The 24,844-nt window shown below is 43.5% G+C and overlaps 1 protein-coding gene across 12 annotated transcripts in view; it reads right to left on the bottom strand.

Moving 5' to 3' along the window:
* The window catches only part of SNAP47 (synaptosome associated protein 47), a 45,216-nt gene that overhangs the window by 12,219 nt on the left and 8,153 nt on the right, over positions 1 to 24,844 (bottom strand). For 5 of the 12 annotated variants that reach the window (XM_054191041.1, XM_054191043.1, XM_054191039.1 and 2 more), the window contains exons 3-5: positions 19,142 to 19,626; positions 14,624 to 14,754; positions 3,980 to 4,515 (exon numbers count right to left, since the gene is read on the bottom strand). In XM_054191041.1, coding sequence (XP_054047016.1) covers positions 4,369 to 4,515; positions 14,624 to 14,754; positions 19,142 to 19,626 — 763 coding nt within the window. In that variant the 3' untranslated portion in view covers positions 3,980 to 4,368. The other 7 variants (XR_008464804.1, XR_008464805.1, XR_008464806.1 and 4 more) reach the window with 7 other exon arrangements.

Here is a 24,844-nt window from a genome sequence, read left to right on the forward strand (position 1 = left end):
TTTCTTTAAAAGGTAGGGCTGAATTTCTCTGAAACAGGAAACATTTTACAGCTGCTATCAATGGAATAAACAGTTCAAAGCTTCACTAGTTAAAAATATTGCACCAAAAGTGTTGTATTTGAAAGCAATACAAGAAGAATTTTTAATATAAAAACACTTTAAAAAAAAAAAAGACACATTACAACAGCTACTTTTGAACTAAAATAGCTGGTAAACTGTAGGAATTGATGAAATGTGAGTTCTCTGCCACAGGCGATGGATATATGGATTACCTGGAACCTCTCCTATGTAATATTAAGTAAGTTAGGAGGGGAAAAGGTCCCCACTCTCCTGTAGTCTTGATGGAGCCAACTGTAAACTCAACAAAACCGACTAGATAATTGATGGTATTCCCTTTTATTTTAGAAATACAGGTCTACAAGAAGTCTTGAAATGCTTCACCACCAGTTAGTGCAAATAGAATCACAGAATATAATCTTCATGGTTGGAAAGAACCTTTGAGATCACTGAGTCCAACCATACACACACACACATAAAACACATAAATCTCTGCCACTAGAGCATGCCCTGAAGTGCCAAATCTATATGTTTCTTACATACCTCTAGGGATGGTGACTCAAACACCTCTCTGGGCAGGCTGTTCCAGTGCCTGACCACTCTTGCAGTACAGTAATTCTTCCTAATATCTAATCTAAACCTCACCTGCTGCAACTTCAGACCATTTCATAGAATCATAGAATTGTTATGGTTGCAAGGGACCTTAAAGATCACCTAGTTCCAACCCCCCTGCCATGGGCAGGGGCACCTCCCACTAGATGAGTTTGCTCAGAGCCCCATCCAGCCTAGCCTTAAAAACTTCCAGGGATGGGGCTTCCACCACCTCTCTGGGTCACCTGTTCCAGTGTCTCACCACCCTCATGGTGAAGAACTTCTTCCTAACGTTCAGTCTGAACCAACCCATCTCTAGTTTTAATCCATTCCCTCTAGTCCTACCACTACCCAACATCCTAAAAAGTCCCTCACCATCTTTCTTGTAGGCCCCCTTAAGATACTGGTAGGCCACTATAAGGTCTCCTTGGAGCCTTCTTTTCTCCAGACTGAACAACGCCAGCTCTCTCAGTCTGTCCTCATAGGAGAGGTCCTCCAGCCCTCTGATCATTCTCGTGGCCCTTCTCTGGACACATTCCAGGACATCCATAGCTTTCTTGTAGTAGGGACTCCAGAACTGGATGCAGTACTCCAGGTGGGGTGTCACGAGAGTGGAGTAGAAGGGGAGAATCTCCTCCCTTGACCTGCTGGCCACGCTTCTCCTGATGCAGCCTAAGATATGATTGGCTTTCTGGGCTGCTAGCGCACACTGATGGCTCATGTTGAGCCTCTCGTCCACCAGAACCCCCAAGTCCTTTTCTTCAGGGCTGCTCTCAAGCCAGTCCCTGCCCAGCCTATATCGGTGCTTGGGATTGCCCCAACCCAGATGGAGGACCTTGCACTGGGTCTTGTTGAACTTCATGAGGTTGGCATGAGGCCACCTCTCCAGCCTGTCAAGGTCCCTCTGGATGGCATCCCTTCCCTCCAGTGTGTCAGCCGCCCCACACCGCTTGGTGTCATCAGCAAACTTGCTGAGGGTGCACTCTATGCCACTGTCCATGTCACTGACAAAGATGTTAAACAAGACCAGTCCCAGTACTGATCCTTGAGGGACTCCACTCGTCACTGGCCTCCACTTGGACATGGACCCATTGACAGCCACTCTTTGGGTGCGGCCGTCAAGCCAGTTCTTTATCCACTGAATTGTCAGGCCATCAAACCCATATTTTACCAGCTTGGAGACCAGGATGTGATGCGGGACAGTGTCAAAGGCTTTGCTCGGGCCCAGGTAAATGATGTCAGTTGCTCTTCCCTCGTCTATTGATGTTGTGACCTTCTCATAGAAGGCCACCAGGTTTGTCAGGCACGAATTGCCCTTGGTGAAGCAGTGTTGATTGTACCCAATCACCTCTTCGTTATTTTTCTGCCTCAGTTGTGCCTCCAGGAGGATCTGCTCCATAATCTTACCAGGCATGGAGGTGAGACTGACTGGCCTATAGTTCCCTGGTTCCTCCTTCTTTCCCTTTTTGAAAATGGGGATTATGTTTCCCCTTTTCCAGTCAGTGGGGACCTCACCAGACTGCCGTGACTTTTGGAATACAATAGAGAGCGGTTTAGCAGGACCTGTGGTTCCTTCAGTACCTGTATCCAATCAGGTCCCATGGACTTGTTCGCTTTTCAGGTTCATCAGATGGTCACGAACCTGATCTTCACTTACAATGTTCTTCCTAATTTTCTCTTTGTATAACCTAACAAGATCTCTGTATTCCTCCTGAGTTGCCTGTCCCTTCTTCCAAAGGTGGTAAACCCTCCTTTTATTCCTAAGTTCCATCAGAAGTTCCTTGTTCATCCAGGCTGGCCATTTCCCCCGCCCTTTAGACTTGCGACACCTGGGGACAGCCTGCTCCTGGGCCTTTAAGATTTCCTTCTTGAAAAGCGTCCAGCCCTCCTGGACCCCTTTGCCCTTCAGGACTATCTCCCAAGGGACTCTCTCAACCAGTGTCCTGAACAGGCTAAAGGCCGCCCTCCGGAAGTCCAAGGTGCAGGTTTTGCTAACCCCCCTCCTTACATCGCTACGAATTGAAAACTTGACCATTTCATGATCACTAAACCCAAGATGGCCTCCGATCACCACACCTCCCAGTAGTCCTTCTCTGTTTGTGAACAGTAGGTCTAGCAAGGCACTTCCCCTGGCAGGCTCACCTTACCAGTTGTGTCAGGAAGTTATCTTCCATGCACTCAAGGAACCTCCTAGCCTGTCTGCTCTCTGCTGTGCTATATTTCCAGCAGATACCCGGCAGGTTGAAGTCCCCAACCAGAACAAGGGCTGGCGATTGCGAGGCTTCAGCCAGCCGCTTATAGAATACTTCATCTGTCTCCTCATCCTGGTTGGGTGGTCTATAGCATACTCCCAGCACAAAACCTAACCACAAAAATTAAATAAAAGATACATAGGTGCATGTACCACGACTATCAAATGCCACACAGATGCCTACAGCTCCGACCATAGGCCCCATGGCCTGTGAATCTGGAGGAGACACACAAAAACCACATGATGCTCCACACAACTCATGAAATTCCTATTTAGAGAGTCAGAGACAAACAATAGGAGATCCTTGGAATATGAAAGACAGAGAAGCAAAGAGACAAGAGACATCCATCAGAGATGTGGCAGCCCAGATCCAACATTTAGGCACCACACTTAGTGAATACTATGTTCTTGATGCTTTGAAGACGCCACATCCCATGTCAGACAATTACCCAAAATATAAATCCACTGTGTGCACAGGGATGCAAACAGCAAACTCCAAGAACTGAATAAATTTGCCCGTGAAGAAAATCGCTTTCTCCACTCCAAAAATCAACTCCTACCCTAGGTGTGCAGTTTAAAAAGGAAAAAGAAACCACACAAAAACATGCAGATGATCACTGAAGATCAGCAGTCCCTTTTTGGAAAGTAGAAGCATGTATTCAATTTTGACACTTACTTTTTATAAGTGACTTAAGTCAGCAAAACATTTATCAAATAGCAAAAACCCAAAAATCTGCTCAATAAGTAGGTGCCTGTACTGATACATGCACATTAACTAACCTTCTTCTCTTGATTTCCCAGGACATGGCATCAGACAGCTGTGGCCACTAAGTCTTCACTACTCTTATAAAATTTCTGGGTATATTGAAACCACGATTGAAACCTATTAAAACTATTTGCTCAGGGAACACAAGGTTTTATCACCATCATTTGCTCACCTCAGCATTAACTTCCAAAAAAAAATGCCTCAATGACTTGCAGTTGGACATCTGGCCCTTAGTTCGGCTATTAAGTATTTTAAAGAAAGACCTTGAGAGAGAATTAATAGGCTGTAATCATATAAAGTAGTCTCATATGCTGTTCGTTTTTCCTTCACTTCTTTGTTGCAACAACAAAAAAAAAATAAAATTCCAAAGCAGCAACATAAAAAAAGCACGTAAAAGTTGATTCAGATTATATCACATCCCTTCATATTTACAGATTTTCTGTAGTAAAGAATCCACTATCATTTTTTCACCGTAATTAAAATTCTTGGCCTTTTTAATCCTAAACCAGCCTTCAAACATCGTCCAAGTCTGGAAACATTTTCAAAACCCTCAGGAACCCGACAACAGCAGCATCGTATTCCAGACAATATTGCAAACACCTCCCGTGCAATCAAAGCATCTATTAAAGAAACAGTCTTGAGAAATTCAGTTCTCCGACCCTCCTCTTCCTCATGACACCATCCCCACCGTCTCATGCGGGCGCTACGTTAGTTTCTTGATTCTGCGGTTTTGCTTGTCGATATTCAGCGTCGCGCGATCTACGGAGGTAGTGATGGAATCAAGAGCTTCGTCCTGTCTCTCCAGTTCAGCTTCCGTCTCCAAGGCAAGGCCTTTCAGTTTCTTTAGTATCTGTCAGAAGAAAAGACTGAGAGCTTTCAGCAATCGACCAGCCAGTTCTTTGAGAAATGTAACAGACCCCATGGCAATTTTTTATTTCATTGCTTTAAATGAGCAAATCATTTGCCTGACTCTGCCCTGGAGTGCGCTGGTGAAAAGACACAGGTCTTGCTCCGATAAGCTGCATGGAGATGAACTAAACAATGAACTAAAGACCAGAAAAATCGAATCTCAAATGTTAGGGTTATACGAGGAAGGGAATAAATTAGAAGTAAAAATCAATGTAAACATCAGCTTTATGCTGGCTCTGTTGTTATCTCCTTGGTACGTCTGCATCTCGGAGCAGTGGCTTGTCCTGACAGGTTGCACACATTGAGAGCCAACGCAGACAGAGAACGCGGCCAAAAAAGGCGACCACGTGGCCGAAGGCGTAGCAAGGTTATGCAGGGACCAGGTCAAAGGGCAGAAAATGCTGTTTTACTGCAATCCACTAAAGAAAGAAGTGTCACTAGACAGAGCAGAAGGGAAAAAGTGAGACTTGGGCAACAAAACAAATAATTTTCAAGGGACTGGAGGGTGGTGTGGTATGAACGGACGTCAAGGCGGCCAAGAGGCTCAGGCTGTACCCGAGATGAGAAACAACAGATGCACTGGCTATACCTCAATTCCAGGCTGCAAGCATTATATTAAACATCAACCACTTTACACTATGCTTAGCAAATTACTGTTCATGTGTGGGGCTGTAAGCAAACACCCTGAGCTGCTCCAAGATTGTGTGGAAACCCTGTTGTCTGAAAAAACCTATTGATACTGGTCCAAACAGGGCAGAAGGCTCTAAAGTGAAAAAAGAAAGCTAGGCTGATGCATTCTTAAAGCCAGAAGACATCCATAATGATACCGTGCACTGACTTATGGGTCTTACTCAACTTTAATTTTCATCAGTTCACACAACCAAGTCCAAGAGCAGAGATCCAAACAACACAAGAAAAATCTGTCTTAATTCCTCACCCTATAACGCTGGCTCATTTTTAGCAGCAGTTCAAGGCATGAGTTATATCATTGCCTTTTCTTCCCTCTTGTGGCTACTCCCTTAATAAGCCCGGCTGCGTGAACTGAAAGCACCTGCCTGACAGGCAAACCTCAGCTGCCTTCCCTCGGATGTATCGGAGGGAGATTTGGAAGCATCGTATCATACAGACTGGAAATCCAGCTTCTCAGTCAATTCAGATCATAAAAAGGTTGTCAGTGCTGGCCTACATGATAGAATCCTACAATGGTTTAGGTTGGAAGGGACCTTAAAAATCATCCAGTTCCAACCCTCTGCCATGGGCAGGGATACCTCTCACCAGACCAGATTGCTCCAAGCCCTGTCCAACCTGGCCTTGAACACCTCCAGGGATGGGGCAGCCACAGCTTTTCTGGGCAACCTGGGCCAGGGGCTCACCACCCTCACAGCCAAGAATTTCTTCCTAATATCTCATCTCAATCTCCCCCCTTTCAGTTTAAAACCATTCCCCCTCTTCCCATGGCTCCACTCCCTGATCAGGAGTCCCTCCCCAGCTTTCCTGGAGCCCTTTTAGGGACTGGAAGGGGCTCCAAGGTCTCCCCGGAGCCTTCTCTTCTCCAGGCTGAACCCCCCCAGCTCTCTCAGCCTGTCCCCACAGCAGAGGGCCTCCAGCCCTCCCAGCATCTCCGGGGCCTCCTCTGGCCCCGCTCCAACAGCTCCATGTCCTTCTTATGTTGAGGACCCCAGAGCTGGACACAGTACTCCAGCTGGGGTCTCCCAAGAGCGTGATCTGCTTCCTTAGGCATCCACAGGTGAGTCCTTGAGGAGGATATCCTCTCACTGCCTGCTTAATAAAAGCAGTTTATTCAACCAATTGCAATAAAAGTCTCCAAGAAAGCAAATTATCCCATCACTATCCCACAACATCAACTGCTGTGGTACATGCGCATCCAGGTAATGCTACGGAAGATACCTGCAGCCCATCTAACAAAATAAGTCTGTGTCTTTTGGTAAAATAGGGGAAAAGAACTGTACTCTACACATGTTTAATTTAATTTTGTTTTCATTACAACTGGTGAACTCTTGTTTTCCTTTTAGAATATACATAATCAGGCCCCAGAAAGCTGCTGTGAAACATCACCAGCCCCGTTATCCACATGTGGGGCTGAATTCCCCAGCAGTCCTATCGTTTGCAGCTAGGCAAATTACCGGTTTGAGGAAAGCAGTGAGGAATATTGTATCTAGCTGGAATGGCACAGGAATTTTACGCAGAGAAAATGCTTTGACTGAAGCTGGACGTCAGCCACAGTAGTGAGATTTATCTCATAAAATATCTCTCAGCTCTTTCCATAAATCACAAGCAGTTAGAAATATGGCTGTGTGAATAACTGGTTCTGCAATTTGGCTGCCAAAGCAAAAATACAAAATAAACCATGGATCAAGCTTAACCTACCTTTTTCTGTTCTTACCAAAACTACAAGCTAAAAAATCCTCTGTTTCTATCCCAAATGAAACGCTTCATGTTCTTTCACTGTAACGGGAAAGTCAGGCTGAATTCCCCAAACTGGAGGCGGTAGATGTGTGTAGGATACGCATCAAAAAGAAAAATGACAGGATCAGATCTATCATGCGTATGATTGAGGACATAGGTCTGAAGTAAGGTCTTGCCTCTCCTGAGAAAGTAACTTTACTACTTGGAAATGGGAAGTTCAGAGGTGGCTCTCCCTCAGCTCTTCCTTTAAACTTCTTCTGCATAGATTTTATGTAATATATATAAAAACACACAAAATAAATAGCCAGCACTATATGAAATGATTCCTACCATTCATCAAGTCACAGTATAATTAAGATTAGAAAAGACATATGAGGGTCTTCTGGTCCACTCCACCCAACTGAGAGCAAGGCCAGCTTCAATGTTCAGCTGAGAGAAGATTACAGGGTTTCAGCCTCCAGTCCAATAAACTTTTAATTCTTTATACCAGTTTAAGAGAGAAGAGACCTCACTCCTTCAGTATATCCTAAAGGATGGCAGTGAAAGACGTGTTTCGTCATTTGCAGATGATTTAAAGATGGTCCATGCTGACCCTTTTTCAGCAAGTTTACTAGAAAGCTTTATACAAGAGCATCCAAAAGTTTGTTTTCCAGCACTGCAGAACAGAAGCAGCAGTGTCTGCCAACTCTTTCTAGATCACGGCTTGACACATGCTCCAGAACGGTCCCTCCAGCCATTCAGCACCTTCTGCTGCAGCAAGGCACACACTTAGAATCATAGAATGGTTTGGGTTGGAAGGGACCTTAAAGATCATCTAGTTCCAACTCCCTGCCCTGGACCGGGACACCTTCCACTAGACCAGGTTGTCCAAAGCCCCGTCCAGCCTGGCCTTGAACACCTCCAAGGATGGGGCATCTACAACTTCCCTGGGCAATCTGTGCCAGTGTCTCAGCACACTCATACTGAAAAATTTCTTCCTGATATCTCATCTAAATCTCCTCTCTTACAGTTTGAGCCCGTTACCCGTCATTCTATCACTACATGCCCTTATAAAAAGTTGCTCTCTGGCTTTCTTGTAGGCCCCCTTCAGATACTGGAAGCTGCTATAAGGTCTTTCTGGAGCCTTCTCTTCTCCAGGATGAACCCCCCCAACTCTCTCAGCCTGTCGTCACAGCAGACGAGTTCCAGCCCTCACAGCATCTCCATCGCCTCCTCTGGACCAGCTCCAACAGGTCCATGTCCTTCTTGTGCTGAGGACTCCAAAGCTAGATGCAGTACTCCAGAGAATACTTTTGGAGGTTTATCACCAAGCACCCTTAGCAGTGCGGCAAACTCAGCTTTCCCGAGCTGTGTCCTCACCCAACACATTTCAGTTCATGAAACCCACTGAGGTGAGCACATAAATGTGGTGACCGGCAGTGCAAGTGTCCAAGAGAGCTACACAGCAAAGAAGGGACTGGCACCAGAGGATGCAGAAAGGAAGCAGGGACACTCCTCCTTCCCCACCTCTCCAAGAGGCACCCAATTTATTTGTAAATCAAAATTGTGCCCAAAAAGGCCCAGGTTTGCTATGAAAAAGAGTTTATTTTTAGTTTCAAACCAGATTATTTTTGATAGGCTTCGCGTTCATCAGAGCACGCTTAACATTTAAAATACAGAAAAAGACACAATTGTTGAGAACAGAAAAGCTTTTAAAATACGAAAGCAGTAAAATGGAAACTCGGCTACAGGGCTCTGCTCGCTTCACCTGCCAATTAGGCTCTGCCTTGAAAAGCAGTGGGCGATGATGATGTGGTTACTCACACACAAAAAATAAAAGGCAAGCGGCTCACTTTCATCTGTTAATTCTCTTTGCCTAAGAGAGTCTGGTAATAAATCCCTTAACCCTTTGTCTGTCAGCATCTTCAACTGTTCAAACTGAGCGCTGCTACTCAATCCAATGGGACCTGAAATTGTTAAGATGCTTTTCCAGCACAGCTCACAGAGCTTGCCGGAGAGACTTACTGGAATCTGAAGTCTGGCCAAAGCTGGTCACTGTTTTTGCAAAGCGAAATGATGGCAAGATGTCTTGTTATCACTGCTCCAGTTCTGTCAGCTGCTCAGACCAGCACTGTCTTCTGTGCCAGCACGTCATTTGGACGGTGAACCAAGACATGAAAACTCAGCGTGAAACTCTATCTGTTACACAAAGCCAAACAGCAGGTATGAGCCCATCAAAGACACGTTTTAAAGACACATTTCCTCAGGCACTGGGCAATCTCACATTGAGACAGCCTCAGATTTATTCCACCGGATTATGAATTGGAAAGTCTGACTTAGGCCCATGGCTCCGCCACAGATTTTCTGTGCGACTTCAGGCTAGTTAACCTAATATTCCCACGCACAGAGCTCTCGCTGTCAAAAACAAGGAAGCAAATTTGTCACGGCTCTCCAAATCTGCCCTGTGTCAAGTGCTCAACTACAGCAGACTTGGGCCTTTCTGGGAGAAGGTGTCCATCCAAGCTACCTACCCCAAGTTCTTGTACAGACTATGAGGACCTAGACAATGCAGTGCAGTTTAGGTCATGCTTCATCTCTTCTATTTTATGTACCTGCTTACGGAGGAGTTCAAGCGCTTCCCATTTCTCTCTGCTTTGGCTCAAGTAGGAGCTGAGGTGACCAGCTTTAGCTGGAGGCCATCACAATGTAGACACAGATGGAATGACATGAGAGGACTCCAAGCCTGTGAATCTGCTCAGTACTTAGCCCTGTTATTTCATCACTTTGCCACGCCACCTGAAGACCTAAACCCAAAGTGTCAGGCATTGTACAAACAGAGATTATAACCTAAAGATCTCACAATGGAGACTTGAGTTTAGTTCGGGTCCTGAGATGCCATCACAGTCGTGCTATTTAGCTAAAGCTTGTGAAATATGATCTACCGTCTCAATACACTGAGTATCCAGCCGTAAAAATAAGATACAGACAGTGTCATTGTCCAGGAAGTACTGCCAGTTGTAGCTTGCCATAATAAAAATCTATGGACACTTCGTGTTTGGGATTGCTGCTATCAGCGCTTGCCTGTAGCAAAGCAGACATTCCTTCTGCTTGATCCAGGGTTGCCTTTGGTGTAGGAATACCGGAGCTCTACACCAGCCACTAGCAAAAACGCTTCCGCCTGCTCTAGAAAAATCAGGTTGCCTCTTGTCGCACAAAACTTCTGAGCACAGAAAACCCTGGAACAGGCAAGTCTGACAGGACAGCAGGTCCCTTGTATTTGAAGCTGACAAATTTTAAAGCATCAGCTCTTTTGAGCCAGTGGCTATTCAGACAGCGTGGAAGGGTCAGTGTTTACTATCTTATTCTTAGTGGATGATTTCCCCCATTATTTCTTCTTGGACTGATGCAGAAGTCTGATTTTATTTACTTTCTCAGGGAGGACTAAGGACTCATGGTGCCACTAACACACCACTGACCTTGTCTGGAAAAAAATACTCAAGCAGCTCCACAGGCTTAACTACCACCTTTTATTTTGGTACCACTAAATACTTCAGTTACACACAAGTAAATACAAAGCGTTTGTTGTGAGGACCTCTGTTCCCTCCACGTATTGTGCCTTCCAAAAAAATAAATCCGGGGCATGGTCATTACACGTGTCTGTTAAGATCGGTTGTCTGTTGATCGCTATAGGCCATGGAACAAGGCCATCCCATGAGCAAATTTGGTATTTAGAACTTGGAATGAACGATTCCTCCACAAAACTCTTTTTCTCTGACGTAACGGTTGTGATTTCCTGAGATGAGGCCACAATAAAAGGGTAAATAAACACTGAAGAGACTGTGAAAGTAGTAAAGGGCTGAAATGGAACCATCTAGATCCGAGAAGACATCGAGGAAGCAAATGTCGCAAAGATATGCACTGGGATACGGGTTTTTTTTCCCAGATGTAACGGAATTAAATTCTTTAATACTGTCTCTGTCTCCATGGCATACGCGATCTGCAGACAGCAAATATCAGGGCACCAGTTCTCTAGCAGGAATGGTTTCGGAAATTAGAAAGCACTGGTTTGGCAAAATAAATTCAAATTCAGTGAACTCCTCCCCCCACCCCCCGCGACCACAGCCCTTAAGCTAATGTTATCCTATCCCCTCCCTCCCCCAGTGCCATCATGTCAGCCACAGAGAGGCAGGAGGCGGAAGCTCCGCCAGAGACCACAGAAACTTTGTAGGCTTCTTTCTCCACCTCTATAGCACAGCTAAGGAACACAGCTCCCACTGCCACAAACTCTGTGGTTTTTGACATAAACGTCCCTCCATGAAGTCCCAGTGAGGTTCTTTACTCTGGCACCCAATCACAACTGCAGACCGCTCAGGGCTTCCAGCTCTAATGGAAGGAATTTAGTAACATTCGACAATTCCTGTGGCAAAACATCTATTATAATTACTACAAGTACTTTGTTTTTGAGGAGAGAGGACGAGTGACAGCTATTAGTCTGTTTATCACAACTTACTCTTACTTCTCCAACTTCAAAAGGTCTGCTAGACTTACCCGCATCATAAGTAATGAGGGTGACAGAGCTGAGCTCTTCCGGGCTTTGTGACTTTGTTGGTTTTTTAAAAAAACAAGTGCTTGGACTACAGATAATCAAAGAATAAAACATAATAAACCTCAAGACAGGAAACTGCTCAGGCAAACACTGTAGTTACCAACAGAAAGACCTCGAATACCCTTAGTTCATTCATGGAAGTCTGATGCCACAAATGTCATTGTCTTCAATGCACGTTAATGCTTTGCACTTGTAACCATTTTCCCCCTTCGCTCTCTAAACGCTTTTCAAACTTGATTAACCATCATCGTGCTCATTCCCAAAGCATGATTAACCACTATCCTGCTCATTCCCAGTGTGGGAGCTGAACTGAAGCAGTGCAAAGAAGCTCTCAGAGAGCAACACCTCAGCAAGGAGCACCCTAAAACCCAGTTCATGTCTGACTGCTTAAAGCCACACAGCTGGAAATGAGACAAAGCTCCTGGTTCCCTGCCCTGCTTTCTATTCATGGACTTAACCCACTTCTCAACTATCAAATGAGTGAATATGGCAAATATAACCTTAGATAAAGCCTTGACATAACTTAGATAAGCATTAAATGCCCTGCTTAGATGTAATTTCAAGATCTTCACCTCAAAATCTTCACTTCAATACCCAAAAGGCTTCATATGGTGTTTACCATGATGCTGCCCTTGAACCCCATCAGAATACATCCCCAAACTCCATACCTTTCAAATCCGCTTTTACTGTCAGGAGCTCCTGACTTCAATCACACTTTCCTTCACTTCCACATCTTTACACTTCCCCTCTAAACCTCACCGCGTTCTCTCCTACCAGAACGGAAAGATCCTGAGTTATTTCACTCTGCTTCGGGCTTCAGAGCAATGAGAAAAAGCAGTGCTTGCACAATGCCTGGGAGCAGCTGGAGAGACACCCGTCTATACAAGACGAGAGGCTCCATTCCCAGTTCACAAAACCTGTTGGAAGATGCTGAACTCCTCGTCCTGTGTTTCCTCTGCTTCTCCAGTCACAGCCAACTGCTCTGGTAAGATCAAGCATCAACAAAGCTTGGTGTTCACCTGTCAAGAACTGGCCCTGAGGAAGCAATTCCTAGAGAGCCTTTTCTTTTGTTTGCAAGGTATAGCAAAATGTGTCTTCAATAGTAGTCCCTGATCAACAGTCCTTTATAAAGTATTTAGGTTTTTTTGGGTCTGGCTACAAATCAGAATTATAGTGCTGAAAAGCTGACATTTAAGGAAGGAACAACTAGCCCCTCTGAATACATAACAGCTGTACAAAGTGCATGCACACAGGAATAATAGATTGCTGTTATTTGTACAACTACTACTGAGAAATACTCTCCCTTAAAATCTTCCAAAAGGTCAATGCTGCTTCAGAAATGCTTGGTTTTTGATAAAACGACAGATCGCGGAGAGAAGCTCTTTAAAACATGAGAAGAAGGGAGAATGATTCAATGGTGAATGCCCATTTTGGTTCTGAAAAAGCCCAAATAAGATATTTCAGTCAAAAGATCTTGATCATATTTTGGTCACAGAGCCAAGTTTGGGTCTAAAACTGTGTATTTATGTGGGAAAAGGAACAGGAGTTTTATAGGAATTACAGCACGTACTTTAAAATTATTAATGACTGGAATAATGATTAAAGAGGTCTCACTCTCTGGGAACAGGTGCTCAGCAATGATTGGGAAAAAAAATCAGGCCAATTCATGGCCCATCAGTTTGGCTTTCAGATCCTCTCCCCACTCACACCACCCCACAAGCTCACCCCAAATCATTAATTGGCTTAAAAATTCTTGGCTTGGAGCGATATAAAAAAATACCAGAATTGTCTTTTGAGCTCTAGTTAATCTTGAAAGTGTTTTGTTTTGTTTTAAATAACACTGGCCATTTAACACTGTTTCTAGTCCACTATCCAGCACAGAGAATTTCAGAAATTTCTGAAATTACCCTTCTGCAAAGGTTAAACTCTCACTTACCCAACTGTCTTTTAGTTAATTTTAATAAATAGATTTTTCTCCTGCAAGCAGTTTTCATTTTTAGCCACTCGAGTCACTACTAAGAGCTCATGACTCTCAACTGTGTTCTAATTCTCAATTATAAAATAAAAGAACGGGTCTAGAAAACTGCAGGTTTGGCTAAGAGGCAACAGAATTAGCAGAAAATTCATATGATGCTATCACCAAACTACAGATGGAATATTAAGGAGAATAAAATGCTACAGGGAAAAAAAAAATATATATATATAATCTCCAACCACGTCTTCTGATGTGGCTGTGATCATCACCAGTAACCTATTTTAACGGAAAAAACACTAAAACCATAATCCTTTGCTTTCCCAGTTAGTTCACTCTTTCAGATCAAGCAAAGAGGGATTTTTCATTAAAACTCTGAACATCAGCTATGAGAGAAACTCATTAAAGAGCCATTTCGAGTAACAATATCAGACTGGATTAATTTAAATAAATATCTTTTTCTTGTAAAATCTCCAACCTATTTCCCCTTTATGAATTTGCTGGACTGCATACTCATTTCCTAGCTACAATTCTCTCTGTGTGTCTATAAAACACTTCACGCAATCACGGAATTTTCAGAGTTGGAAGGGACCTCTAGAGATCATCTAGTCCAACTCCCCTGCTAAAGCAGGACTGCCTAGAGCACATTAGTCTTTTTTCAGCTTTGTGGATATTTCTGAAATAGAACCGCTACTCCTCACTAAAAAGAATAAGACAGCACAGGAAAAACACAAAAAAGCTGAAAATGATTTAACTGTTAAATTTCTTAATCTTCAGAAAAAAACAGGTTACAGTTAAGGATTTTCCTTGTGTCATAATCCTATCACTTAATATATATTACTATAATCCCTGATTTGTTCAAAATAGTTAAAAACAAATATGAAGTTATCAGTGTATTTTAATCACAGGCTTGATTAACTATTTTTTTAAATATGCCCATCTAAATTTAGGGAGAGAAATATTTTGTTAAGGACAAGGACTATATTTCTGATGATAAAAACGCACGTTATTAAGGAAGAAGAGGGAGTGAAACAATTCTTATATCAACGTGATCTCAACTTATACCTGTTTAAGCTCTTTTGCTTCTTCCTGGGAGATTTTCTCTTGCTTCTGTAGCTGAACCTGGTCATCATCAATCCCTTCTCTGTCTCCCACCAGAGAGCTGGGCTGCACCACTCCTCCAAGGAGTCCTGTGGCTGCAAGAGAAATTCCCATGGTCAGACTGCCATCTCCTGTACCGATGGAGAGAACTACCGCTACCATCAAACTGGTTGACCTTTGCATTGCTCCATAGCAGTTTGCGAGGGGACAAGTACACTCAGAGATGCCTAATCCAACTTTCCCATTAAACTGTGTTCTTGTAGAAAGGACTCGAGCTGTATTTTGTACAATACATAACCTGGAGGTGACCAGATTGACAAGAGATGGCATTATTAAAGGCAACAACTGGAGAATGGGCTCGCTTTGGGCTGTGGAGATTCATCTCAAAGATGGTCCGAGGGCTGGAGCCCCTCTGCTGTGAGGACAGGCTGAGAGAGTTGTGGGGGTTCAGCCTGGAGAAGAGAAGGCTCCGGGGAGACCTTGGAGCCCCTTCCAGTCCCTCAAGGGGCTCCAGGAAAGCTGGAGAGGGACTCTTGATCAGGGATTGCAGCAATAGGACAAGGGGTAACATTTTTAAACTGAAAGAGGATAGATTTAGATGAGATATTAGGAGGAAATTCTTGGCTGTGAGGGTGGTGAGACAGTGGCCCAGGTTGCCCCGAGAAGCTGTGGCTGCCCCATCCCTGGAGGGGTTCAAGGGCAGGTTGGACGGGGCTTGGAGCAACCTGGGCTGGTGGGAGGTGTCCCTGCTCATGGCAGGGGGGTTGGAATGAGATGATCTTTAAAGTCCCTTCCAACCCAAACCATTCTGTGATTCCATGATCTGAACAGAGAGCGTAGAAGCAGCAACAGATTCCCAATCGGATAAATGATGATTCTCCACCTGCTGCTTCTTCTTTCTTTAATCTTTTTTAATTAAAGAATTTAAAAGTGATGAATCAGGGACAGAGCCCAAGAGTCAAGGCAGCAAATCCCTGAAACAGAAGGGCAACACTGACGCTAACAGCCACCCCCAGCTAAGCAATGTGGACACAATCCCTCGCGTAACATGCCACCTGTCCTTTATTTAAAGCATCAGCTCTTATTGCAGGATGTGATACTACCCAGTAGGGTAGCAGGGACGTGCTGCAAGGAAAGGTTGTTATTTCTGATGCAGATGGGTGCTAAACACCTGAGACGCTAGAGGCATAGTGCCTAGAGGCACTTCAAACATCTCCAAAGCTTTCCCACTTAGAGAGGTACCAAGAAGGAAGCTCATGCTACTGCTGCCACCTGCGAGCACGTGGCCTGACCCAGGACAGGGCAATGACAGCAGCTCTTATGTACATCAGCACAGAAAGCATGTTGAATGCCAGAGCATCCTGCCAGGTCGAAGAGCTGGTGCCCAGCTGGCTGGCCAACTGACGGTGTACACCCGACCGCTTTGGATAGCATTACTTCCCCGTGAAAAGGGAGACAAAAGCTAAACCGAAAGCACCAAACCCTAAATCCCTCTCGAGTAATTACTGCAAACTCATAATCCCCGGAATTATTCGGTTATCAGCCTGAGAGTCACTGAACTCAGACACCGTCAAGATTTAAGACAAGCAAGTCATTCACTGTGCTAGTGTTACCCCGTGCAAATGCTCCTTGTATTCAGGGGGGCTAAGAACCAGGCACTGAAAAACGCTGCTTATGGTAAATTACTGTCGTGATCTCCCCCAAAGCAGGGAGGGAACGACAGACCTTCCTACAGCAGCAAATAGCCAGATGAGATTCTTTGTGTTTCTTATCAGCTGAGTGTCACTATATGCTAATTATTTCATTAAAACCAAGAAATCTATCCATTTCACTCCATTAATCTCGGTGAGGACAAGAAGAAGAGGGGGATATGACAACAGCGCACAAAAAGAATGGGATGAGGAAGGAGATCTGGCATTTCCCAGCAATTTTCTAATTAAAAAAAGGGAGAGAATAGAATAGAAAGGCAGAAACATTTAAAAAGCAATTTTGGTTTGTTTTTGTTACACCCAGTTGGACGGGGAGACCCGCTGCCACCACGTGAGGATAAGAAGGTACCAAACCTCTGGACAAAGTGCTGGAAACACTTTGAGAACATTCGGTCGCAGGGGTAAGCAGGAAAAATTCAGCAGCCTCAAAAGGGATAAAAAAAACCAAAAACCTGTGAATGCCAGTCTTCAGCTACAGGATTAAGACAGCACTGCCCCAGATTGTTATACTGCAGATGCACTGTAGGATTTCTTGTGCCTTTTAATCCCAGGTAGCTGTTATCAGCCATTATTGAGGAGGTTATTGTCTAGGAAATCTTGATTCAGCACAGAAGAACCTCTGTTACAAAAAAAACCTCCCTGCTCCGTCCTGAGCATTTAAACACCCGTGCAGCTTGGTCCAAAAATACAGTCAGAAAAGACATGCAAAGCAGCTAAAAATACTTTCAGATAATCTAGTGTGTATAAAACTCTTCACAAATTCCTCTCCTAGGTGGAATCAAGCCAAATCTCTTAGGAAAGATGAGGGTTTTTTTCAGTATTTAGTTATACAAATGTGCAATATGCCCAGCTTTAAGGCAGGATTAGTATAAACAGACAGGATCCAGATGAGACTGTGACAGTTGTGGAAATGTTCACATCTTGGAGTTGCACCACCGAGGGCAAAGAATAGTGCACCGAGACAGATGTACCTCCGCTGCAAGGATATTTCTCCTATAAATCTCTGAATCAACATTCGCTATCTGAAAATAGACACATATATTTTATGTCTACACAGAGGCGGGCATGCATAACACAGACTTCCCCCCCTCCCCGCTTTAGGAAAAAAAAAGAAGAAAAAAAAAAAAATTAAAAATCAGTATTTCCACCATGTGAGCAGCCATGGAAAAAACCCAGAGGTTAAAACGCAGTCCGTGACTGCCATCTTGCGACAGAAGACAGAAGGCGACAGACTCCGGGCAAGGAACAAACAAGGGTTTTGGTGGAGCTGGCGAAGTCAGGATTTCCATAACCTCCAGTTTTCTTTACTGACATTTCCAAATTAAACAGTCAAAATGCAGGTGGGGGTAGGAGAGCAATATCCTTGACTCACTGACTCAGATGCAAACAGAGCAGAGCAGTGGGAAATTAAGCACAGTAGGGCTGTATATCCAATTATTTTATGTAACCAGCCTTAAGACCATCAGGAACTGAACACCAATTTGTTGGAATAACTCAGTGCTTAAGAAACCAGCAGGTTGTTTTTCCTCTAAGTTGTTGTGCTGACATTTTAGTGCCAGATGTCCAAGACTTACTTCCTTAAAAATTAACAAGCTTTTCCAAGCTATGGCCCTTGACAACAAGACGACATTATCCTCCCTGCTGAAGTCCAGTTTTAGCTTGGTGCACAGAAATAGATTCATCTATTGTTTTACTGTATCATTTTTCTACTTGTTTTTAATATGCTGGCAATAAATCCATCCACCAATTTGCTCTTTTGTCACTAACAATTAGGAACAACAGAGAATTCAGGCGTGTTGAGAGAAATAAATTCCTAACAGGCAAAAATTCACCAGCTATCCAAATGAATCCCGGGTTGAATTACAAAAACAAAAAACCAACCCTGCCCGGAATTTTAGAAGTAATAGTAGTAAGGAATGTCATTCTTATTGTTGTGAAAGGGAATGCAGTCTTCTCTGCATTTTCTTAAAAAGACTAAACTATGCATTCACCTAATCTGAGACCTAAAATCTCCTAAATCCAAACACCTGAACCTCTCAAGTAACAAAATTCTATTTTTTAAGATATGAAAATTAACATGATGTTTATCCCGTAAGTTATTTAAAAACCTGCTGGACTGGAAATTTGTTTTGAACTTTCTACAATTAACCAGATGACAGATTTAATATAAATACGCTTCCAGCTACGAACTGCCAAAGGAAAAATAGCAAAGATAGAGGACTCCAAAGCACGCAGTGAGGAGAGAAGAATGGATTTCTAATGACCCCTCCCCACAGAGTGGCACAATATTGAATTGGTGACCACCCGAAAAAGAATGACATTGTAGTTAAAACCCAGGCCAGTAGCTGGAACTCAAATTAAGCTAATCCTTTCACAAAGCGGTGTGGAGCTAGTGACAACACCAGCTGAGAGCACTACGTTAAAGAGGGCCTGGCGTGTTCCAGCTGCCAGGCCCCCAAGGGACACACACCTCCAGCATCCACAGGCACAGGTTTGGGTAATGTAGTTGGGGTAAGTAGAAGGTAAATCCAACTAAACTCAAACAGGGCCACACGATTCTGTCATCTCTACCCTCTCCCTCTTGGCAAGATGGTCTAAAGTCACCCAGCAGTTATTTTTTGCATTTTATCATCAGCACGGTCTCATCGTTGGGGCAGGTGGGAGAGGATTTGCCTTGTAAATATTATACAGTATTTTGAGTTTGAAAACCACTTGGAAACATTTGGTGCTTGTGTTACTGCTGACGGATGGGATTGCTTTGCCTGCCACATACCTGCTTGCCAAATGGACGTCCCCAAATCTACCTGTGGAGACTTCCTGGTGCCAACAAATCCTAGGGCATCTTCTAAAAACTGTATCTTCTTGCTAAACTGCATCTCCAAGATGGGGATTGCTTCTGGCATCTTTGCTGACAAGAGCCGGTAAGAGGTGTCGGGCTTCCCAATAAATCTCTGTCGGACACTGATTTCATATGGCGTATGAACTCTGATATCATCCACATCCTTTGATTCAAACCGGTGAATGACCTGAGAATTGCAGTCACTGATTTCCAGGCCAGAAGCGAAGAGCGTGAGTTTTCCTGGCTTGACATTTGAGTCTGTTCTGTGGGTGATAATAACTGGAATTCTAATTATGATTCCTTCCTGGTTCTTCGAATCGGAAACTGTGGCAGTTTCCTTTGGCTTGGTTTCCAATGGCGCTTTCCAGAGCCTGCTGCTAAATGGCCACCAAGAAGGAGATTCGAGCTCAGTCAACAACCTAGCGGAGACAAGAGAGTGTTAGAAGAGTGAAAGCCAGTAGCAGGGTCGTGCTACCCCACCAGTTCAAAGCAAATTACCGCAGACACAATGATTTCTTAATACTGAATCCAGCCCTCTGTTATTTCGCTTCTCAAACCTATTCACAGCTCACCAGGATCCATCCGTTTTAAACACCAGCTTTTCTTCATTTCCTAACACTTTGGAAAGCGGTCCCAGAATCTCACTGTTCTGATGTAAGAAATCCAACTTCCAACTGGATTTATTCAGGCCAATTTACACCCATCTGGTTCTTCAGCTAACACTGCCTTTTACCTCAATGTTTCCACACTTGGCCATCACCACCACTGCCTTTTTTTGCTTCTTTATACCTCAGCCCCACAGTCCGATGCCACCTTTTGCTTTGTCCCCACTCCCAAATTCCCATTGCCAGTTAAAACACTAACAGTGCAAGGTTGAGGCTGAAAAGCCCAGCAGCGACTGCCCGCTGGGGTCCAGCATCTGCCTCACCATCAGTCTGGGGTAAATCCTGAAGGGGAGAGGCCTCCTTGGTGGCAAACTGTTGCCTTAGCTTAGAGATAACCAGACTCCATGAATTAATTAAGCAACTGCTTCCAAGGAAGACCATTGTATAGCCAGAACTAACACAGCCTCTTATTTCTAAGCAAGAAGATAAGTAGGCACCTAAGTAGGTACCTAAGTTTATCAGCTGTGGGCAAAAAGGATGTAACACGCAGTTAGGAAGAATCAAGGATATGGAGGACACGATCATTCTGTTCTATTTGCTATCAGTATAGCTCATTCCCCTTTTCTGGGCTCCTCTCCATCACAATCACCGATCTCTTTGGGTCTAAGCCTCATCAGTACTCTTTCTGCCAAAAAAAAAAAAAAAAGGGGAATGAGAGGAAAGGTGGTGGTTTTGGTTTAATTTTCCATGTGCTGTGCTGCCTATCTGTTAGCATCCCTTTCCAGGTCTAGACAAGAATTGGAGGCAGAGCCACAGTCAGCACCAATGATGTACCGTTGCCAACACTCCTCTCACCCCCTGTCACCCAAACCCACCCTGCTAGCAGAGGATCCTGTATTTCAGAATGACTTGAGCCTCAGTGGCTGGAAAGAAATTTTGGGGCCAACTACATCTCCCCACGCAGTCAACAGTAACTTCAGATCCCTCCCACTGCTCAACCAGCCATGTCCTCTCTCACCCACCAGCAGCCTCTGGTACCCACCTCGCATCTGAGCCAAAATGGTTCATCTCCAGTTACAGGTAGGCATAGGAAGAGGCAAGTCAACCCTCTGGGATGCATCCACTGCTCAAACAATCCTACACCACTGGAAAACAGCGGTGAGCTGGCTGGAACATCCCACAAACCAAATCAGTCTGCAGGCCACTAGCCTGAGCAGGATGTTTTAAAATGGAGATTTCTCAGCCTACCCGTCAGTCACTGAGCAGAACAAGAGAACCACCTCTGGAGGCACAATCAGCTTCTCAATTAACTAACGGGAGGGAAGAGGTTCTGTTTAAACCAAACCAAAAAAAAAAAAAAAAGCTCTAAGGAAGCTCAACTCAGACCAGAATAGTGTTCCGCGTGCTCCATAAATACCTTAAAGACTATCCAGTGATTAGGCATGTGCCACTGGCACAGCAGTTGCATTAGGTGCTTCTAAATAAGCCAGACCACATGTAATAAAATCTGTAATGAAACACTGTGATCTTACTGATGCTACAAAATACTATTATATTAACTTAAATTCTACAGAGGCAAGCCTTATCAGACCAAAATACAAAGCACTACTGCTTCACTGCTATTTTGGAGAGTCAGGGGGTTTTTTATATGGCTTTTTATAAAAGTAGCGCCTGATAAAATATGCATCACAGCAGTGCTCCACTCAAGATACTTTTTGTAATGATTTATTTTCCATGAGAGAATCAGAGAGTGTCTACAGAAGACTTTGCAATTTTAAAATCCTGTTTACTTTGTCTGTATACAAAGTCTAATCTGAAAGAGGATGCTCTAACTGAACACGCTTTGTTTACTAGCTATCAAAGTTCTGCACTGGCTACAAAACAGACCTACTTAAAGAAATTCATCTGCTACAAAGAGCAGAAAAAGTCATATTGGGTGCCAACCACTGAATTCATGGATAGCAGAGGCAGAATGAATGGTTCCAAGAACCTACTCCCAACTAAAGCAGGAACATCAGATATTTATGTAGATAGCACGCAAGATGAGTAATGGGTCTGGAGCTCTCCGCTGCCCTCTGAAAATGCTGCAACACTCCCCTAAAAAGGAGGGGGGAAGACAGACCAAAGGAGATGTAACAGAAACTTGTACAATAACAGAATTTGTAATGGCACGGTATCATAGATTTAGGGCTGAATTCTGAAACTATGAGGTTCAACTTAAGTTCAACACAGAGTATGACTGAAAAAGCCCTAGGCTCCGCTAGCACACACCATCTTCCAAATTAAAAGCCATGCTCTAACCTACCTGCTGTAACTGAACAGAAACAAATGACCTGATCTCATTTCTACAGAGCACAAAGCACGTTTTCTGTCCTCTTGATGTATGAAAGAGCTACAAGGTACTTCAGGGCAACAACAGCCTATGCCTGTGTCAACCTTTGAAAAGTCATTGAATTCCTACCCCAGTATGCGTTCGCTCATCACATTCACCGTGAGAAAGGCATGTGCGTTCATTTACTGAAAAGCAGCTGCAATGTGACAAGTCTAAACTGTCTAAACTTATTCTGGATAGCTTAATTTTTATCACTTTGTCCCTTCACCCGTCTCCTTTCCCCTTTCCCCAGGGACTGACATCCCGGCTGGGCAATGCCTAATTTACAGTCAAGATTTTTCTGTTGCACAGCCCCAACAAAGGCTCCAGCCAACTCCTCTGGCCTTCCACGGAGGAGTCATCCCTCTGTATCAACAAACTGTATGACCAGTCCTTATATACAAATGAAAATTTGCAACTAGAGTACCCTGTCCTCTGATAGTAATATATTAAAAAGGAACCAGTGAATCTGGCTTTCTGTTTATTTTTGGTCTTCGAACATCTGCTAGCATGTCAGGCTCAGCTCTGCTTATCTGCACACAGTTCCACTCAAAGCAGCTGTATATACCCAAGCACACATAAGAACAGAATTAATAATCCGAAAAAACCCCACACATACAGGCAAGATAAAATTAATCACAGTTTTAAACATATGAAAGTAGATAAAGGGCCCTGGTTCTTTTTATAAAAGACACAGCCATCAAACTGGTGTCGCTTACACAACCTCGAACTAACGGACGCAAAAGTTCATTTCCTTCCGCACAAAATCTGCTCTGCATGCAAAATGGTCCCACATGTAATTACTTCTCATCAAGTTTCTAAAGAAAGCAAGAGTCAAAGAGCCTTAACAGGCATATTTATCTATGCTAATAGTCTGAATTTCCTCATATGCAACAACTAAATGAGCTTCAGTCACTGTCTCCCAGGTTTCTACACCGGTTAGGGACATGAAGAAAAATGCCCTCAGGTTAAGAGAAGACCTTGTGGGTGGGAGGGAGTGGGGAAAGCAGCTTTTTTAGAAAAAAAAAAAACAAAAAAAACACACACACAAAAACTATGCGAATAAACCAGGTGTTAAAATTCCCCCAAAAGCATAATGCAATTACAACACAGTTTGGCTAATGGATTCTGAGCTGCATTTCAGCCTGTGAGCAAGCTGGCCAAACTCTTCATACTGTATATAAAACAGAATCCCAGCTAACGTTCGGTCAATGCCTTCCTTTATTTTTCCATTTTGAAAATCAAAGCATCAAGCTCTTCAGATTCATGAGGACAAATAATACCTCCCAGTGCATCTTAACCCAAAACAAAACTCTCTTCCAAAAACAATGAGCAGGTATTTATTTTCCTACTCATTGTTTATTGCCACAGAACTTTAAAAGCTATTGCTGAAGCTTTCAGTTGTCTTGGCTTTTCATTAAAGGGTATGGAGAATATCACCAGAATCATTGTGAAATCAACACCTTCTTTTAGACATGATATCCGTCTAGAAACAGAGGCTTCTTCCAAAAACAACTAGTTTGAACTTCATTGTGCTTGTTTCTTCATGCAGGTGTTGGAGCTTCCACAAAGACACTCAGAGCTATATATCTTCAAACATTACAGTACTACTCCTAACTTTACTGTCTATTTTGGATTGCTATCAAATCCAACTTGCAGCATACCAAAGAAGAGAATAATTCACTTTGAGTGTTAATCATTAAATAGTAAAGTCACAACGTTCTGATCAAGACACCAACCATTTACTATTCACATTGAGTTCTGCAACAGCTAAAGTTAAGCAACATCTCAAATGTACTCCAAATCTCTTATTTTAGTTGCCTAAAGCACGTGGTGGCTAATTTTTTTTGAATTTTGAGTAATTTATTGAGATTACCACAAATAGTCTAGCATTGTCTCTCCACTTCTTGCACCCCCAGACTCTGCAAAGCTCAGTTCAGTGCTGCTCAACACTGCTCATTTTCTTCTCAAAATGTATTTATTCCACCTAGACCTAAAGGCAGGGAGTATTCCATGTAAGGCTCAATGCAGTGTAGTTTTACAGCACAAATAAAGGAGCACTGTTTCTACAGCCATTTTCATGACTACATCCACACCGCAGACCCAACCCTCGCTCTTGTGCGTAGCTGGGACGCAAGTACTTGTGAAGGAAAGGGCAAATAAAACTACACACATTTTGCATGCAAAAAGCAGCCTCAAGAGCTGACTTCCATGCACAGAGAAAGGAGTACAATCTACTTGAACTAAAGATTAATTGGCCTTTGTCCCCTGATAACTCTGGGAAACTGTCTCCAAGTCAGCAGCCCATCTGCCATATTCAACATTTCCTTTGATAAAAACCAGAAAAGCCAAACTGTGGTTGCATTTGCTGCGAACAGCAAAACAGGATGGTCCAGGACTGGCAAAATTAACCAAACCCAACTTCCAGTATTTTTTTATTTATGCATATTCTAGGACACCTAATAGAAATGTAAATGACATATCTTGTCCTTCAGTGGGGATGTTAATTTACACCTCTTTCCCCTAACTGGTTGCCAATTCTCTCAAAACTTATAGGTTGTTAATATTTTGGCGATCTCTACTATTTCTGACAGTTGTGGCTGAAACTTATAAGGGCTTGAAAAGTTATTTGAAGGAAAGAGGACAGGTATATATAGACAA

Source organism: Rissa tridactyla, chromosome 2 (genome assembly GCF_028500815.1).
Source record: "Rissa tridactyla isolate bRisTri1 chromosome 2, bRisTri1.patW.cur.20221130, whole genome shotgun sequence".
NCBI lineage: Eukaryota > Metazoa > Chordata > Aves > Charadriiformes > Laridae > Rissa > Rissa tridactyla.